At 39.1% G+C, this 20,743-nt stretch overlaps 1 protein-coding gene and 1 non-coding gene across 3 annotated transcripts in view; one reads left to right on the forward strand and one right to left on the reverse strand.

Annotated features, from left to right (window-relative positions):
• KIF6 (kinesin family member 6) overlaps positions 1-20,743 on the reverse strand; it is a 382,690-nt gene that overhangs the window by 354,834 nt on the left and 7,113 nt on the right. For both annotated transcript variants that reach the window (XM_033217053.1, XM_033217052.1), the window contains exon 3: positions 16,378-16,452. In XM_033217053.1, coding sequence (XP_033072944.1) covers positions 16,378-16,452 — 75 coding nt within the window. The remainder of the gene's footprint in view (positions 1-16,377; positions 16,453-20,743) is intronic.
• Positions 12,709-12,843, forward strand: LOC117088871. Its single transcript, XR_004439389.1, has one exon. It is a non-coding gene; the product is annotated as a U8 small nucleolar RNA (small nucleolar RNA).

Below are 20,743 nucleotides of genomic sequence, written 5' to 3' on the forward strand. Positions count from 1 at the left end.
AGAGCCATAGATGAAGAATATTTTATTTATGAATAAGAATAATTCCTGACACAATTGGTTAGGCACCCAAACTCAGAGTGAAAATGCAGACACTCCCACGTGAAAATATACTGTACTTCTATTGTCATTTAGATTGAGGCAAAATAGGGTTTCCTAAGAAGTAAATATTCTTAAGCAAATAAAGAATTCAGCCATTGGGGTTTTCTTATTTTACAACTGTTTTAGGTTTTATAACAAAGTTTTTAGCACTCTGAAAGCTTTTTATGGCTCTAAATATGCTACAATTACATGAACAACACTATTTAATTAGCACACATTCAGTGCATGGCTCTATAACAGGAATTTTCATTAATTAAAATCAATGGAAATACAAAAGGAGTAGCTGTAAACAATTTCAGGAATCAAGAATCTAATTTGCCTATTGCACAAGGAAAAACACCTTGCAGTTATGTGAATAATTTTGCCTTGCATAGCAGCTGCATGTCTAACTGATAGTTTCAGGCTTCATTCCACACATATTTACTGGGTATTTACTATGGACTGGCACTGTTATATGTGATTGGGAATCATTAGTGGAGAAAACAAAAAGATCCCTGTACCTGTGAAGCTGACATTCTAGCAGAGGAGACAGGTAATGTACAGTAGACGTAGTACATAAGTAAATTATATATTAGAAGATGACAAGTGCTATGAAAAAAACAAATGTGGCATCAGGTAGGGGAGTGAGGAATGCCATGGTGGCTGGAGCAGGGATGGGCTGCGGTTTTTAGTAGCCTGGTCAGAGTGGGCCTCACTAAGAAGCTATCATTTGAACAAAGACTTTAAAGAGGTGACAGTGTGAGCTATGTGGGTATGTGGGGAAAGAGCATTCCAGACAGAGAAAACAGCCAGGGCAAAAGCCTTCAGGCTAGAGGTTTCTGGAATGTTAAAAGCTGAAGCAGAGTAAGTAAAAGGGAGAATATTAGAAAAACAAAACAAAACTATAAGGTAAGGCCCCCCTTTGTTTACAAGGGGGAAGTGGATCAGGGAAGCAGGCCTTTTTGGCAGGGCTGGCTAAACTCTTGCGGAGCCCAGTGCACAATGAAAATGCAGGACCCATTGTTGAAAGAGTAGAGGAAAAGTGCCGTTAAAGGTACACAAAATATAAAACTTTTTCCCTTAAAAACATTTTAGCATTTGTAATACAGGGATAACTTATAATTAGAGGAATAGTAATAAATGAGTAAGGGATAAATTTCCAAATTGCAAAAAAATACTATGTTGATGTTATAATTTTGTACAATATAAAAACAATAATACTTTATTAATATATCTTGATTGATCACACATATGTCCTCGCTTACTTTTCTACATATTCATTTATTTGATCATTGAAATTTATATTTTTAGCAACTTGATTTTCAATGGATATAATTGAAAGCAAAGTCAATTATTTTTGATACATGCAAGCTCACAAATCATTTTTTCTGATTTTCACTTTTATTTTTTAGCTTTTTAATTTTTGTGGGTCCATAGTAGGTATAAATATTTAAGGCGATACATATGGCTATACAGGGATGCAATGCATAATGATCGCATCACGGAGTGTGTGTGTCCATCCCCTCAAGCATTTATCCTTTGTATTACAAATAATCCAATTACACTCATTTAATTATTTAAAAATGTATACTTAAGTTATTATTGACTATAGTTACCCTGTTGTGCTATTAAATAGGTCTTATTCATTCTTTCTATAATTTTTGCTAATTTTTAATTTGGAGAAAGATCTTTCAGTTGATGCAATTATCACTAGAGCTAAGAGTATTTTATAAACTGTGACAACATTAAGGTAAATTTCTGTAAATTATTTCAAAATGTAAGTTTTAGTATGGTTAAGCTGATGAGTCTTGCAAACTAATTTTCCTAAAAAGATTTAACCCTACATGCAAATCAGTTTCATGGAAGTTTGAATTTTATTTTAAATGTAAATATATACAATGTATTTTAATGTTTCCTATGATATTTCCTGTCACTTGTGGAGGTTGAACAAGAAACTGAAAGAAGTTTCACGGTAAGTTCATAATTCAAAACACCTGCTTATGCATTCGCTCACTGTATCTACTATTACAAGAAAAAAACTAACTTCAAAACTGTCTTCCTTATTAATATTTGGTTCATCTGAAGTTTCACATGAAAATGGTATCCTTTCCTGTTGACTGTCATATTTTTTTTTTTTTTTTTTTGAGATGGAGTCTTGCTCTGTCACCCAGGCTGGAGTGCAGTGGCACAATCTCAGTTCACTGCAACCTCTGCCTCCTGGTTCAAGCCATTCTCATGCCTCAGCCTCCAGAGTAGCTGGAACTACAGGCACGTGCCACCACGCCTGGCTAACTTTTGTATTTTTTACCAGAGACAGGGCCAAGCTGGTCTTGAACTCCTGAGCTCAGGTGATCTGGCAAATTCAGCCTCCCAAAGTGCTGGGATTAGAGGTGTGAGCCACCGTACCCAGGCTTTACATTTAATTTTCATTTCTAAGTCTGTAGATATTTGCTTTACAAAGTTGCAGCAGTTTTCAAGACTGATAATTCTAAATTCTGAAGAATTCTAACAACCTCTTGATAGGTTTTATTGCGATGTTAACATGCACACTTGAATTTTGTAAAAATTTACTGATCAAGTTTGCTGCCTGAGCTCCAAAAGTTTCTGTTCAGACACTCAGGACAAAGAGATTAGCTCTGGTACCTATGGGACAGCCACCTCCTAGGCAAGTCCTGGTCCAGCCCCCATGGGAAGCCCTGCTCTGGCATGGCCACAATACCGCTTCTGCTCATGCTGCCACAGCTGCTACCGCCAATCTGGGTCCAGGTTCCAGAATGGCCTCCCGCTGGAGTCCCCATGGTATCCTGGACTGCTCTGAGGTGTATACAGTGGACCAAATGCTATTGCGTGGATGCTGCTCTGTGCCTGAGCCTGCCTGTGCACAAACTGCTGCTGGATCATCACCACTTGTGTGTGCTGCTGCTCCACAGATCTCGCCTGTTCAGGTTTATGCTTTGTTGTCTCACGGAACTTCACTTACAAAACACACATTCAAAGATAAAATTGTTAAGAATTTCAAGACAGTAACCACTGAGGACTAAAACAAATGGACTGCACAGGGCCCAGGCCTAGGAAGCCAGAGTTCCTTCTAGGCCACCATAAGGAACTGGCCTTTTCCCTGAGTGAAATGTGGAGCCACTGAAGGGTTCTGAGCAGAGAAGTAACATCATGTGCTTCACCTGCAGTCACTAGTGAAGAATACTGGCTTTGCATTTCACACTAGAGAGGAGGCTCAATAAACTCCTCTGATTCAATCATTAAACTTCATTCACACAACTAGTATTTTGCTTTTGGACATTCAATATGAACTCAAAAGGAATTTCTCAATCTTTACTCAGGTCAATAGATTTGGTATACACAAAATAGATCAAGTCTACTTATAAAATGTGGTCCTGAGTTAATTAGATGCATCTGATATAACGAACAAACACCAACAAGAAGGAAGGTAATTGTAAGAATATGAGGACATGTGGAAACGGGAATTTCCTCCAGGCCTCCAGATCTCTTAGGACCCTTCTCCTTGTTTACCTTTTTCTAGTATAGCCTCTGCTGACTCATAACTGTCATCTCCTTGTCCACAGTGATCCTTCCAGACTCTCATTCTCTCTACCTAAATGCCTTTCAGCTTCTGTTCCTGCCAATAGCCCGATTTGTCCAGATTTTCCCAGTTCACACCGCCAAGAATGAGGGTCTGATGGCCCCAGCTCATTTCTATTTGGGCAATGCTTCTAGTCCCCAGATTGACATCCTATACCATAAGCAGGCAGCCTTCGCATTGCTGCCCTTGACTCAGATTCCTTCAGCCATGACTGCAGAGGACAGTGTCACAAATCACAACATAGTTCCACTGGAAACTCGGTGAAACATTTTTCCGTATCAGAAGCTGTGAGGACTGTAAGTATGGCAATGACATATTGGATGCTTGCCCACTATGTCTCTCACACAACTTAATATCTTTCATTTCAGTGTATTGCTGTGCCTGAAATTGGACTAATTTTGGTAAACAAAAATCTTTTTCACCAGGCTGGTCTTGAACTCCTAGGCTCAAGCGATCCTCCCACCTCAGCCTCCCAAAGTGGTGGAATTGTAGGCATGAGCCACCAAGGCAGCCAGGTCTTTCTGTTAATAACACAAATTCCGTTAAGAAAGTTAGACTTATTTGCAGTGCTTGATATATAGCTGACACTCAGTAAATATTAGCAGAATGAATGTCGAATCAAGTTTCATATATCTAATTTAATTATTTTCCTCTGAGAACAGCTACACCGAATGAAGAAATTTTATGAACAAAAGGAAGAAATGTCATTTAGTGCACGCAAAACTTTGACATAGCATGGGAGTGGGATGCAGAAGGTAAAGTGCTCGGACATCTGGAGCATAGGAGAAACAACTCACGAGGTGAACAGTAAAAGGGAAAGTTGCCTTTCATTTCCCAACTTCACCCTACCCCGATTTCCACCCCCCGGACACCAAGACAAAATCCACTCCCCCACCACCAGGACACAACAATCATCTCAATTTTACCTATTTGCCATGGCCACAAGGAAAGAGTTAACACTGTTGACTGCTGATGAAAGGTAAAATGGGATGAAGACTGAACAAAGCCCACTGATTCAGTGACATGAACATCCTATTAGTGAATTTAGCAAGGATGATTTCAATGAAATGGAATGAAACACATAAATGCTGGGTGTGATAAAGCAATTTAAGAAACAAAAGACTATGAAAGGAAGATCTATTGTAGTTTCAGCTCCACAACCTAATTACTGGGTAACCCCGCAGAAACCAATTAAATGCTCAGAGCCCTGTTTTTCATCTAAAATGGGAATAATAACACTTATCAACCCATAGGGTCATTATAAAAATTAGATGAGATAATATATGTGAAAGTGCTCTTACATTGGCAAAGCTTTATATAAAATAGTATGTATTCTTAGTGTTATCAATTAATAAGTAAATTTGTTCCTATTATTTAGCAAGAATTACACTAAAAATTCTGACCAGAAACACATAACCTAGTATAAAAGTAAGGCTCAAATTCACTGACAATGATAGAAACTCTGCTAAAAGCGCTCTGCTCCAAGTAAAGGAACTTTTAAATGAAGATATTTAGATCTACAAGCGATAAAGCACGAGATAAATTTACTGCTGTATTTTCTCCAGTCATTCAAACAACATATTTTCAGTATGATTTTGCTTTTGCCAGTCAATTATAAAGTCAAATAACTACAGTAAAAATCTTGCCAATTGTAATCAATCACTGCACATCTGTATAGGAAGGATTTTCCAGAACACCTTGCCTTCTATTTATGTTCTTTATATATCTTTCTTTTGGAGGCTATCAAGGTGAGAAATAATAACTAGAAATATCTTTGGATTATTTGTAAATGTATCCTCAAGTCCTGAATTAAAGATCTGATATAAAATTACAAACTTTTTGGTGCCTCGGGAGAAACCAAATCTAAAAAGAGTTAAGGGGGAAAAAATCATACAGAAAAACATTCATAGCTTGGTAAAATTCTGAATTGGGATGAAAATCCTTTCTATAAAAATGTTGGTGGGGAGCCAAAAATGGATGATAGCTAATACTCATTGAGCATGCACTATGTACTTACTGAGCAATCACATTTACTGGGGCATGTGATTTTCATGTACAGCTCATTGGATTATCATGGCAAATGAGGTAGATATTAAGTATCATTTTCCCCATTTAAAGATAAAAAGCTGGTTCAGGCCAGGCACAGTGACTCACACCTGTAATCCCAGCACTTTGGGAGGCTAAGGCAGGTGGATCACCTGAGGTCAGGAGTTCGAGACTAGCCTGGCCAACATGGTAAAACCCCGTCTCTACTAAACATACAAAATTAGCAGGGTGGGGTGGCGCATGCCTGTAATCCCAGCTACTTGGGAGACTGAGGCAGAAGAACTGCTTGAACCTGGGTGGCAGAGGTTGCAGTGAGCCAAGATCATGCCACTGTACTCCAGCCTGGGTGACAGAGTGAAACTCCACCTTAAAAAAAAAAAAAGCTAGGACAGAGAAAGATGAAATAACTTGCCCAAGGACACACAGCTAATAAGTATTAAAGTTGGGATCTGAACTGTGCTTATATGGCTCCAAAGTCCATGCTCTTAGTCAGTGTGTTATATAGTCTCCCCCAATTATATCTTTAGAGAAAACATTCAGCTTTCTGAAAATAATCTGTTAAGTACCTAACTTAGTCTCAATAGTTTCAGATTTCTCTTGTAATATTCCTGTGAATGTCAACTATACTGCATTAAATCAAGAGTGGGGTCCCTTCTGAGTATGGGGCCCTGTGTTATGACATGGGTCTCATGTATACGAAGGCTGGTTCTGCCTTTAGGATACGATGCTTTAACTTATTTTAGAAATAAGTGGGAGGTAAATTATAAATAAACAAATACCAATTTCAGAATTGTAAAGTCGTTTAGAGCACATCTCGGATCTCTGAGAAAGATACTAACAACAAATACCACCGGTATCATCTGTCACTATCTGCATCACCCCGCAACCTAGCTTTATGCCTAGGTGAGAGAATCTCAAACTTTAGTGTGCATCAGAATCACCTGAAGGGCGTTTTAGACTACAGATAGTTCTGATTCAATAGGTATGGGTGAGGCCTGAGAATGTGCGTGTCTAACAAGTGCTCAGGTAATGTTGATGCTGCTGGGTCATGGACCACACTTTGAGAACCACTGGCCTAGACAAAAGAGCAGGTGTCTATATAGCATGATTTTAGTCATTGAAAAGGCCTCTATCCAAAAACTACCTCAGGAAGGAAACAAATAAAACTCGCTTTATAAGAAATAAAGCCCATCACTGTGCATTTAAGCAATAAAAGGAAGGCTGACAGGTGCTAAAGGATCATCCTCTATCTGCTAATTCTCTTCCTCAACAAATACTCGGAGCATTTAATAGACACCTGACACTATTCTAGGAGCCGGAGACACAACAGTGAACAAAGGTAAAGAGGAGTCCTTGCCTCCATGAAGTTTAATTCACGCACCGGTGAGGCTCAAAGTGCCATGATGTGAACATCCCAGAAGCTGCCCTCAACCAATAATGGGCAGGGATGGTCAAGTACCCCGGCTTCTTTGCCCCTTGGGCGGGACAACTCTGAGACATATTCCTAACAGTTCCCAGTGGGTACCAGTGGAAATAAGTCCCAGTTGCTTACAGTGGCAACCTGCTCTTTAAAAGACCCTAGCTTCCTTTCCTTCGCTTTCTCACTTCCCTACTGCCCTGCAGGTGCTTCCTGAACTCACCTCCCAAATACATTACTTGCCCTGGAATCCTAGCCTCAGGATCTGCCTCTGGGGGCACCAGCTTAAGAGATGTCTCTTCATGCTGAAGAATCACACTGCTCGTGTCAGTGCATCTCCGATCCACTGGTTGGTCTCTTTTATTATCTTAGGAAACCCCCAACTAACTTTTTAATCCAAGTAATGCTTTTTATTTTACCGCTGACCCAGTAATTTTCACCCCTCACATGTACAATACTCTGTCAAGGAATCCTACTTCTTACAATTAAATAGCTTCATGCAACTCTTATGCTTTTTTTATTCTATAGGTATTTTATCAAAAATTATGAATAACATAGTTATTATTGCAAACATGATAGTATCATGCAATTTCTTGATCAATTATTCTTAAGAAGAGAGACCCAGATTTAGGCTCACTTTTTACCTACAGTAATAAAATCTGTGTTTGAAATGTGCATCTTTAATATATTCTATACTTGTTACATCAACGGCTGTTTTCTTCACATTCGCCAGCTGTAGGTAGAATGGCAATGTTATCCCCTTCCTTGGTAAGTCCTTGATGGAGCTTGTCAAGGTCATCATCTTGTATAATTACATGGCTTTAAGCTGATGTTAGTGTTCCTGTTTTTAATCATAAGACCATGTTCTCAGCTGAAAATATAATTTTAAAATTGTTACAGTTAAAAGTTTAAATTTAAGTATAATCGTAAAGTCACAAAAGCCAGAAATGTAATGTTATCAGGAAATTCAGCATAGCAGCAAGTAAAGCCAAGTACAGGTTCCTGTTTATAAACAACGCATCTGGCAAAGTGCAATTGTGGCCAGAAGTTGAACAGATCTGTGGAACAGGCAATGAGTTTTTGTACAATTCAGTGGCGAACAATATTTCCTGTAAACTCAGAAAAAAACAAAATGTCACTGGTGTTTTTGTGACTTTCAGATGGGATTAGTTTTATTGAATCCCATGGGGGAGAAGTTCCAGTGTAATAACTGAGATTGCCTAATTTACAGAATAGAAGAATATCACAGAACAAATGTCACTAAAATTTTTATAACTGAGGATTTTCTCAATGTTCTATTTTGAAATAATGATAAATTTACAGAAAGTCATAAAGAGAGTACACAATGGTTCTCTGTACCCCATTTGCCCCAGTGGTTACATATTCCATAACTGTAGTACCTTTTCAAAACCAGGAAATTGACATTCGTACAATGTATGCGTATAGTTCTATGCCATTTTCTCACATGTGTAGAATTAAGCAATCACCACTGCCATCAAAATACAGAACTATTCCATCACTATAGAGATCTACTGGTGTTAACATTTTACCAGTTTGAATGAAGTATAGAAACCTTACTTCCCTTAGGGCCCTCTTCTCTTTAAAACCCATGGGGTGGAGTCATGGGCTTTTCCATGGTATCTGGATGGAGTGAGGCAACTAGTATCTATAAGTTTTTTGTCTTGCTAGGCTGCCAGTCCCCTGGCACTCTTGCTAGAGACAGTAGACTCTTCTTGAGGATTTTGTCTGAGCCCACTGGTGTTTCTGGGTATCTGGTTTCTCCAGCATCCAATCTGGGCAGAGTGGTTACATGTCCCCGCTTTTTGCAGATATATGAGGGGAAAAGAACAAGGGGATTCACCATTCTGTCACTTCTCGGGTCCTGAGGTCTCTAGCTAGGCTATCTTCTCTTCAACTTTCAGAGTCATGTTTCTTTGTATATGACGTCCAGAGTATTCAGCTGTACTTAGTAAGGGGAATAGAGAGAAATGTGTCTACTGTATCTTGGTCTGGAACCAGAGGTCACTGGGCATGTTTTTTTAAGTGGCAAAGAAATTAAAGATCTCTAATTTTTTCATCCCTTACATCAAATAGGGCACTGACGCTTGTAAAGTACATTGTTTCTTTTCATCCTTAAAACAACCTTGTAAACTTGGTGTTATTAGCATCCCCTTTCTCAGAAGGAATAACTGATTCAGAAGTGATATGTCTGATCCAAAGTCACATAGGGAGTTAGTCACAGGCTAGGGCCAGAATTGGATTATTTGACTTCATGCCAAATATTTTGAGCCACAAAAAGTAAAACCATGAGTACACAGAAGTGAATAACTAAGATTTTTTTTAATCCTCTTTTGTGAGCCTTCTTCTCTCTATTCTGGCCTCCTTGTCTTGAAAGAGCAGGATCTCTTCTCTGGTTGGATTAGCAGAACTGGGTGAGCTAGGCAACCCACAGCATTATCAGTAAAGCCTGTTTCCTAAAGAGCAACAGGTAAAAGTCCTGCTGGGCAATGACCCTGGTGCGACTGAGAGTGTGGTACTGCCCCCTGCCATGAGAAAATCCCCTGCATCAAGCCTTGGCCTCCCACCCAGCAAGAGCACATGTGCAAAAGTAGTCAAGCACATCTTTTTCCAAATCTGAGAGGGTAGCTGTCTCTTTATAGTAAGAAGAGAGTGAAGGAAAAGAGAAATCTTCTTACTGTAAATTGAAAGGCAGCTCCTGATATTGTTCATCACTGGTGAAATCAAAGGTTAACAAGTGGTGGCTCACAATGACTAACAGCTTTCCAAAAGCCAACCTCATTGGCCTTACTGTAGTGTAGGCGCCTTAGCTGTTCAGCACCAGCTACGGGGACTGTGTCATAGCATAGCCCGTCCTCCTGCCAGTGCACATTCTATTCATTTTGGTCAAACCATCATGTTGTTACAAAACAGTGAATTTCCAAATTTTTGCAGAATTACTCACTGCACATAAAGTAAATTTCCTACACCCCAGGCTTTTAGGTAAAACATAGATCGGCTCTACTAGAAAATTGAAATTCTGCAAACTTGCAGATGTGTGATAAGATCTCATAAATGTCTAGACTTCACAGTTTTCCTCCCTAAGTCTTTGAATGAAATTGTCACTCAAGGATAATGTACTATTTTTGCTTGAAGCTTCAGGTATTCTCTGATAGCCTACCACATATTCCAGAGATTGACACACTTCAGTTTGAGAAGCATAACACCAGATAAAAAAACAAATAAAACAAGACACTCTTTTGCATACTGCAATAACATAGACATTTGTGGACTTCTTAAATCTTACATAAGAGAAATTTATTCAAAAAATTCACCCAGAAATTAATGAGCAAAATTCAGATGACAAAAGGTAGTTTTCACACGTTACTAATCAACCCAAGATAGATTTCGAAGACATCTAAGATTAGAAGACGCATCACCATGAAGCACTTCCTAGTGGAAATGTACTAAATAATAAATAACCACATTTATTTCCAATGATACAAAGTTCAAGCTTTACTATTTCTCCTCATACGTGCAATCCTATACAGCTTTGGTCTCCACTCTTTTTGGCACCAGGGACTGGTTTCGTGGAAGACAATTTTTGCACCAAATAATTGTGTGTTGTTGGAGGAATGGTTTTGGGATGAAACTGTTTCATCTCAGATCATCAGGCATAGTTAGATTCTCATAAGGAGTGCGTAACCTAGATTGCTCACATGCACAGTTCACAGTAGTGTTTGTGCTCCTATCTGAATCTAATGCCACAGCTGATCTGACAGGAGGCGGAGCTCAGGCAGTAATGCTCCGTCCACCACCACTCACCTTCTACTGTGTGACCCAGTTCCTAACAGGCCACAGACTGGTACTGGCACGTGGCCTCAGGCTTTGGGGACCTCTGCTATATAGTCATGCACATAATATCACTGGTTTGGACTAAGTAGAAAAGATGTCTAAATTGGTGAGATTCCTGAATTACAGAATTTTGGAAAGAAATGTGATTAGTTTTATTTAGCCTTAATTGCATACAGTAACCAGAATTAAGCTACAATGTGTTAACCCAGTAGCATAACTTTAAAGGGCTTGTTTAAAGTGGTCACGTTGTATGTTGCAAATGTGTTCTTGAAGGTTAATCTTCACTAGGAATAGCAGACATTTCTGTTTAATATCTAAAGTGGTACAGTCTCCATTCAAAGGCCTGCCAGATTATGTAATTCTTAAAAATTTGATTTTCAATGTATGGGGATATATTAATTTAAATATTGCGCATAAATGACACTTTATGTTATTAGTATTTTATGTTTTACCGTTTCAAAGTCACACAATTTAAACTTGCATAAAATAGAAACATACTATATACAGTATATTTAAAGTCAATGAAAAAAGTGATTCCCTCCCCAGGCTCTTAAATAAGTCAATTTGCTTAACAACCCTCTCCTACAGAGATGAATGAGAAGAAAATGTGACTCTGCCCCCGTCTGTCTATTCACTGTTGCAGTACATGTTTCTGCAGAGTAGAAGCTTGGATTAGGGACAGTGAGAGACTCCTAGCACCATGGAGGAAAGACGGCCTGACGCCTAGCAAATAAGCATGCCACGCCATCAGCACATGCCATCCCTTCCCCATAGACACGAGGGTAGGCCACAGTGAACAGAAACGGTGTGCTCAAACAGACAACAGCATCCTCAAATGATGGGGATAGGCCCATGACTAAGAATCACCAATATTGAGGGAAATCTGCACCAGGAAAGCAAGGCACCAAACTCATCAGAAGGACATGCACATAAAGAAAAAGAAGACAGGAAAAAACAAAAACAACCCAATGTTTCAAAAGAAGATCATTCTCTTCAGAGGGAAAGGGGGATACCACATTCACAAGCAAGAATAGACTTTTTCATTTCCTAGAAATGAAAAATAAAATAGTAAAAATTAAACAATTTAGAGGGATAAAGAAGAATTCACATGACTGAAAAGCAAATTACCATGCTGGAATCTGTGCTGACAAATTCTTGCAGAATTCAGAAGCACAGGGCAAAGAGAGGAGAACTATGAATGGGAAGTTGTAATATTTGAAGGATAGGATTGCAAGGTCCAGAAAGAAAGAATAGATATGTTGGGTTTTTTTTTTGGCTGGACACAGTGGCTCATGCCTGGAATCCTAGCACTTTGGGAGGCCGAGGCAGGAAGATCTCCTGAACCCAGGAGTTTGAGACCAATCTGAGACCTCATCTCTATAACAAATTTAAAAAATGAGCTGAGTGTGGTAGCATGCATGTGTAATTTCAACTACTCGAGAGGCCTTGAGGCAGGAGGATTGTTTAAGTCCAGCAGGTCAAGGCTGCAGTGAGCTGTGATCACGCCACTGCACTCCAGCCTGGGCAACAGAATGAGACTATGTCTCAAAAACTAAAAATTAAATAATTAAATAATACATAAATAAAATGAGATTACTTTAAAAAAAAGGAAGAACTTTTTTTTTAACTACCAAAGAAAAGGTCCATGTGATGACCCTTGAACTTGAGTTTTCAGATTGAAATAGCTGACTGAGAGATAAGAATACATGAAAAAAAATCGTCAGGTGGGATAATCCTTACCTGTTCCTCCTTTGGAGGACAGATTAGAACATGATGATTGGAGAGTGCATGAAACGTGATTAACGTCTCTGCGTAATCGGGACTTGCAACACCCTGATTACTCCTATCTGATTCAAAAAAAAAAAAAAAAAAAAAGAATACATGAAAAAAATATCCATACCTAGACTGATTAATATCAAATTTCATAAAAACAAGAAAAGAAAAAAATCCTAGAAACACCTGGAAAGTAAAAACAAAAGTTATGTCTAAAAAGAAATAAGAATCAGGTCGGCACGGACATGTTTTCAACAACCCTGTATGCAAAGAGACAATGAAGCAGTATCTTCACAGCTTTGAGAGGAAGGAACTGTTAGCGTAGAGTGCTATACCCAGTCAAATGGACGGGTAGAGCAGCCTCAACCTGCTGGGCTTAAGTGATTCTCCCACCTGAACCTCTTGAATAGTTGGAACTATAGGCGTGTACCACCATGCCCAGCTGATTTTTAGGATTATTTATAGAGACAAAAATCTAACTATGTTGCCCAGGCTGATCTTGAACTCCTGGGCTCATTTAATGTGAAGGGAAAGGAAAGACTTCAGAAAGTTCCCCAGTCCTGAATTTTTTCTAAGAGGTTATTAGAGGATGATTACCAAAAGGAATCTAAGAATTAGACACAAATACAAGAAACAGTGACAAAGAAATAGTATAACTTTGAGATAATTAAATGTTAATAAAAATTAATAATAATAATTCAGACAGAAATATCAATTGATCTCCATAGTGAAACTTGTAGAGGTGTAGGAGAGGCAAAGTAAAAGTATCCTAACATTCTTGACTAGAGAGAAGAGAGAGAGAGCGAGACAGAGGCAGAGACAAAGTTTTTGATACTGAGAAAAATACAAATGTTTAAATATCTGAATTTAAACTAGAGCTGTTGAAGAACAATGTACAACTTGAGAAAGAAAATGGAGGCAGCAACAACAGTCAAACCAACAAAAAGCAAGAAAGGAAAAAAAATTAGGAAGTACAAAAAAGAGGAGAAAGAAAATAACATAGGAGGAATAGCTCCAAATTACGGTGATCATAATAAAGATAAACTGGTTAAAGTAACTAATTCAAGATCAAGAACTGTGGGTTTAGCTAAAAAGGCAAAAGCAGCCATATTTTATTTATCAGGCCCATTCTTAAAAACAAAATGTCACAAGGCAGTTGAACTAGGAGAAGGAGAAAGATAAGACAAAGGCTGACAGAAAAAAAAATAGCAAAACTAATTTCAGGAAAAAAAAAAGAATACAAGGAGAAAAGTAATAGAAAGGATAAAGAGGAATATTTCTTATTGATAAAAGATAAATCCCACCAGGGCCAACTTGAGCTGCTTGGATAAAAGTGCTCTTGCCTGTCATTTTTGAAATCTTGTTATCATGGAGTTTGTCACATCAGTGGATAAAACGAAGCCCCTACCTTCATGGAGCTTTGTTTTAGTGGAGGCAAACAGACACAAAAACTAATATAGAATTAAACTGCATAATATGTCAGGGCCAGGTGCGGTGGCTCACGCCTGTCATCCTAACACTTTGGGAGGCCAAAGTGGGTGGATCACGAGGTTAGGAGTTCAAGACGAGCCTGGCCAAGATGGTGAAACCCCGTCTCACAAGACAGAAGACCAAATACTGCGTGTTCTCACTCATAGGTGGGAACTGAACAATGAAAACACTTGGACACAGAGTGGGGAACATCACACCCCAGAGCCTGTCATGGGGTGGGAGGCAGGGGGAGGAAAAGCATTAGGAGAAATACTTAATGTAAATGACGAGTTAATGAGTGCAGCACACCAACATGGCACATGTATACCTATGTAACAAACCTGCACGTTGAGCACATGTACCCTAGAACTTAAAGTAAAATAATCATAAAAAAAATGTCAGATGGTGATACGTGCTAAAATAAATAAAGTCAAATAGGGAAGGGTAACGGAGGTGCAATTTTAAATAAGGTACTACAGGAAGGCCTTACTGAGAAAGCCGCTATGAGCAAAAATTTCAGGTTGCTGAGGGAGAAACCATGCAGATTTCTGAGGGAAGAGAATTCCAGACAGAGGGAATTCCAGCAAGGGGAAATGGTCACCGCATACAATTAAAACCGCATAAGTTAACTGAGAAGGAACGGAGAACCAGGAGAGTGTGACAAGTGAAGAAAGTATTTGGAGGACGGAGTGATCAACTGTGTCAAAATGGCAGACATATCAAATAGCATGAGGACTGGGAAATGATCATTATTAAATTTAGCAAATAGAATTCATAGTTGACTTTGACAAAAACAATTTCATTGAGGCAGTGGAGGCCAAAGCATGATAAGAACAGGGTTTGGGAGAGGAACTGAAGTAGTGAATATAGTAGGCCATTTCAAAGATATGTTCTATAAAGGAAAGCTGAAGAAAAGGGCAGTAGCTGGAGGAGAAAGTGGGCTCAAGATGAGAGTCTGTAGCGGAAGGAAAACCCAGGCATCCATGAAAAAGAAACATAAGGTTCCCTTCCTGAATGATGTTAGGAAGTTTAAAAATAAAACACATGAAACTAGCTATCTGAAAAATGACACAACCCAAATGATTGCTAAAAAGATGGGAATTTCAGAAATGTTTGACATCTAATCAAGGAGACTTGAATTTTATCTAAAGAGGTGTTATTGGATTGTGATTATAACTCTAAAATAGCTTAAGCCTACTTGATTGTAGGTTACCTAATGAAGGAAGGCTGTATTAAAAAAAGAAGGGCTTGGTTTGCATAGGATTCATAAAACAGGAGTTTGAGAGACATAATGTAGCAACGTGTTCTCAGCAATGTCCACTAAAAAGGGTGTACTGATGAGTAGACTTGAAAACTGGGTTCATTTAGCAGGTATAATTTTCATTATTTAACTGTAACGATGAATATATCTTGGGATTATCATTAGGTCATTAGCATCATCCAAATGATTTCAGATCAGAAAGCAAGCTTGTTAGCAGTAGTTTTCTAAATGGATTCCCTATAAGAGGACTGTGTGCTTATCAAAGAGCTTGAGTGTCTTAGTCCCTAGGAGACTGCCAATACATATTAATAAATTGGCACTCTGATTTATTTGGTACTCTCGTGTGAGTTTGGTTCTAGTAGTCAGCAGCCTGGAATTATCTAGATATATTAAAGCAAAGGGCCAAGCTTTGAAATGACACTGAGGTAGAGCAGGGCCAGCATCATTAGGCAGCCTCCCAGGTACCACCCATACCTTATCCTTTGTCCATCTAACTGTATGTTTGAAGTACTGTACTGTACTGTACTGAGGAAAGAACACTGAACTTAGCAGTCCAAAAATCGTCTAGGACTCTGCCACCACTACCCATGCAACCCTGAGTAGTGTCACTTCATTTCTGTGATCCTCGGTTTATATATCTTTACAAATAGGAGTAACAATAGCTAGTCTATCTCACTGTGTTATTTTGTTTTGTTTTGAGACTCAGAATCTAAATCTAAAACAAATGGTTATAGGAACAGAAGGTATTAATGCTATCATCATTACATGTCCTGCAGCCTAAGTATATAATTCATATACTTAAGCACACTACCACAGTTATCTGAGAATTGAAGACAACATGAAAAGCCACGAGCCCACTGAACAAAATATGGGAAATCCTACCTCCCAGCAACTGGTTTGGCAATGTTTTCAAAAATGGTCTCTTGGTTTGCATCCTGATCAAAAATTCTTTGAAATCTGCAATGTGAAAAACAGTAATTATTTAAAAGCTGCACCTCCAAACACTACTGGATTAATAAACCTTGTTTTTCTTAAAGCTTTATAAATTACCCCATATTTACATCACTGGGTTTACCTAACTTAGCACAATGTTTGCCCTGTAGTCTCAACCACACTGTGCTGTTGTACTCCTGTATACAAATGGTGGGTAAACAGTATTGCTTTGACAAGATCTGCACAATAAATCCCTCTGAAAAGCTGGAGCAGCTTTGAACCAAATGACAAATTGTGTGCTTTTTAGCTCTCAAGAGGGACAGTGTCTACAATTGGCAAGAAATTCAAAACTAGATAGCTGCATGAAATGGAAATCCAAGAACAGGATGTAAACAGCCAAGGAACTTCTGCTGTCTGACCTGGGAGAAAAGAATGCAACTGTGAATTGTATGACTATTGAACTTAGTTTTAGTATTTTGAACTAAAGTTTATTTTTCCACTAATTTGGTGCTGTATCCTAGCATCAACCATTTAATTCTCAGGATGGTTTTGTTTCATTTTGTTGACCATGAGTCAAAAGTCAAAAAGTAAATTAAGATAAACCTGTCCTGCATAGAGAAGGTTTAATCAGATTGGCAATGGCTTAGGGGAAGCGGGTGGAGGTATGGTGTCAATTTCACTCTTCTTGCAATGCTACTCTGACTTAGCTTAGTACTGGATTACAAGCACAGTGGAACACTTGGGGTAGAAGACACAGAATCTATTTTTTTTTTTTTTTTTTTTTTTCAGATGGAGTCTCACTCTGTCACCCAGGCTGGAGTGCAGTGGCGTGATCTCGGCTCACTGCAACCTCTGCCTCCCAGGTTCAAGCGATTCTCCTGCCTCAGCCTCCCGAGTAGCTGGGATAACAGGCACGCCACCACGCCTGGCTAATTTTTGTATTTTTAGTAGAGACAGAGTTTAGTAGAGACAGCTGACTTGCCTCCATTTTAGAGAAGCAAACAATGAACCATACAAAGAGATAATCTAAGGCAGTCTGGCTAGTATGTCATTTAGCAGGGAAGATTGTGTTTTAGACAGTAATATTTACTGTTTAGTGTGTCCAGACTGCTTCTCGAACTCTACAGACGTATCACAGCTTCAGATATGAACACCAACATAACACAGAGGTCAACATAATACATAGCTGCTGAACTGCTCTTCAGAGCACTGTGTAGTATGAGGTCTGAGCACATATTCTCAGCTTTTGAGAATTATGATAAGGCTGGTTCACTTCTTTTATCAAATGGGTGATGACTGGGTGAATCAATTAGCCATTTTCTACCCCATTTCCTTAAAAAAGAGTAATTATATCTACTACCATGTAAATAAAAGAGATGGCAGAAGTTTTAAAGAAGGTAGTGAATCACATACAGAATATCTTCCGAAAGGTACCTTGTGTAAATAGCATTTTCATTTCTAATTCATCTATTCATTCCACAAACACATACTGAGGGCCTACCATGTACCAGTCACTTCTAACAAGATTTAAATTAAACTAAAATGTAATTTTAGTATAATATCTATAAAGCATATTGAATTCCTTGGGGAAAAATGACACCCTCCACTATTTAAAATAACAGGTGGTAGAAACACAAGCAATCCAGATCTCTCTTTTTATTGACTTTTCCCCACACATTTTAGAGAACGATTTTAGCACCCAAGTTTACAATAAACCATTAATGGTATATTAAACATCAAATGTCATCATCCCAAAATATTGCATTTTATACAATGTAGTTGCATAGTAATCTGAAAAGGCATTTTGGTCAGCTGTCTTCTGAAACCACTGAAGAGCACAATAGAATCACGGAGTTAGAAGGGATTTTAACGCGTTCAGTCTAATGATTAACAGAGGAAGAAATCGAGATCCACAGAGATAAAGTAATTACTCAGAGTCTTAGAGCTCATCAATAATATTCCTTGTGACATAACTTAAGTTTCCTGATTCTTAGGAGGTCCTTTCATTTGTTAGGAACTTGAGAAGGCTTTTTCTAAACTCCATTTCAAACTCAGCATATGCTGACTTCTTCCCACCCTAAAGAATGGTGCACTTCCTGTGCTCTTCCTTGTCCCAGAAAACAACAGCTCTATCCCTCTAAATGTTCAGTCCAAAACCATTAGGATCTGCTTGACTCCTCTGTTTCTACTACACTCTATGTCCAATCCATCAGCAAACTCTGTCAGCTGAGACCTTCACAATACATCCAGAATTCAATTATTTCTCAACATTTCCACTGTTACCACCTTGGTCCACGCTACCATAATTTCTTGCCTGGTCTCTCTTGCAATAGTCTAACTAGTCTCCTTTTCCCCCTTCCAGCCTGCTTTCCACATGTCAATAAGAGGGATCCTGCTAACTTCCAGCCATGTCAATAAGAGGGATCCTGCTAAAACGTAAGTGAGATAATTTCATTCTTCTGCTCAAAGCCCTCCGTTGCCTTCTCATGGCACTTTGGGGAAAAGTTTGAGTCCTCACAGTGACTTATAGGGCTCTATGTGATCTGGCCATTCTGCTGCCTCATGCTTACTCTACTCTTCATGCTTACTCTACTCTTCATGCTTACTCTACTCTTCATGCTTACTCTACTCTTCATGCTTACTCTACTCATGCTTACTCCCGTCTACCTCTTGCTTACTCCCCTCTACCTCTTGCTCACTCTACTCCAGCCACATAGATCACGTTTTCTCAAAGATGCCAGGCATTCTCCCCATTAGGGATTTCACTCTTGCTATTCCCTTGGCCTGAAAGTCTCATCCCTTAGATACTTGAATGGCTAGCTTCCTCACCTCCATCAAGTCTTTGCTAAAATGTTCCTTTACTGTATGCCTTCCCTGACCTACTAACTGTTACAACCATTCCTCTCCTTCGCCCCCCGTCATCCCAGCTTCTTTGTCACACTTTTCTCCATGGCACATAGCACCTTCTGATATACATGTTGCTTACTGATCTTCTCCTCTGTCTCCTCCCACTAAAATGTAAGCTTCCTAAGCGCAGGAACTTTGTTGTGTTCCCTGCCGTATTCCTAGTAATTAAAATAGCTCACAGTGGGTAGCCAATAAGTATTGATTGGTTGAATAAATGTTCTTGGGGGAAAACAGCCTTTAAAATGCTTAAATATTTATCTCTGAACATATGTGTAAGTTGGATATTTTATTAATTTTTAATTTTGAATATTAAAACCAATATTTTCAATTCAGAGATTTAAAAATAAGCCAAAGGTGCTTTTTCAACAATTTCACTCTGTTTGTATCTATGTAATTTAAAGAATACTTTGTGGCCAGGTGCAGTGGCTCACGCCTGTAATCCCAACACTTTGGGAGGCCGAGGCAGGCGGATCATGTGAGGTCAGGAGTTCGAGACCATCCTGGCCAAGGTGGTGAAACCCTGGCTCTACTAAAAATGTAAACAACATTAGCTGGGTGTGGTGGTGCATGCCTGTAGTCCCAGCTACTCAGGATGAGGCAGGAGAATTGCTTGAACCTGGGAAGCGGAGGTTGCAGTGAGCCAAGATTGCGCCACTGCACTCCAGCCTGGGTGACACAGCGAGACTCCATCTCAAAAAAAAAAAGAATACTTTGGAAGGGGTCCATAGATAAAGACATAGTAAACTGTTCTTATCAATAAAATGGAATCATGCTGAATAAAATATTTCAGCAAACTGTTGTTTTATGTAATAGATTTTGGCCTAGGCCAGCTGGTAACAAGCCACAATTATGAAGGTATGTAGCATGCTTATATCAGCGGGAGAATGTCCTCTTCAGAAAAAGCAAAGCAGGGGCCAGGCGCGATGTCTCACACCTGTAATCCCAGCCCTTTGGGAGGCCAAGGAGGGTCAGATCGCTTGAGCTCAGGAGTTCAAGACCAGCCTGGGCAACATGGTAAAACCCAGTCTCCACCAAAAAAAAAATTAGCTAGATGTGGTGCACACCTGTAGTCTCACTATAGGTTGAGGTGGGAGAATCACCTGAGCCCTGAAGGTCAGAGCTGCAGTGAACTGAGATTGTACTACTCCACTCCAGCCTGGGTGACACAGTGAAACCGTGTCTCAAAAACAAAACAAAAAAGAAAGAAAGAAGAAGAAAAGCACAGGTTATAGGGCTATTCCTTAAAGGATATAATGAAAGACAATGGGGAGACACAAAGACAAGGTAAGGACCGCCCCACTAGGCAACAACAGGTTAGTGAGCCCTACTTGTACTTATGTAAAAGAAGACACAATAAGAAAATGAGGTGGAAGTGGAGGGAGAGATGTATATTATATATGAAAGACAA

This window comes from Trachypithecus francoisi, unplaced genomic scaffold, assembly GCF_009764315.1.
Source record: "Trachypithecus francoisi isolate TF-2019V2 unplaced genomic scaffold, Tfra_2.0 Lachesis_group10, whole genome shotgun sequence".
NCBI classification, from domain to species: domain Eukaryota; kingdom Metazoa; phylum Chordata; class Mammalia; order Primates; family Cercopithecidae; genus Trachypithecus; species Trachypithecus francoisi.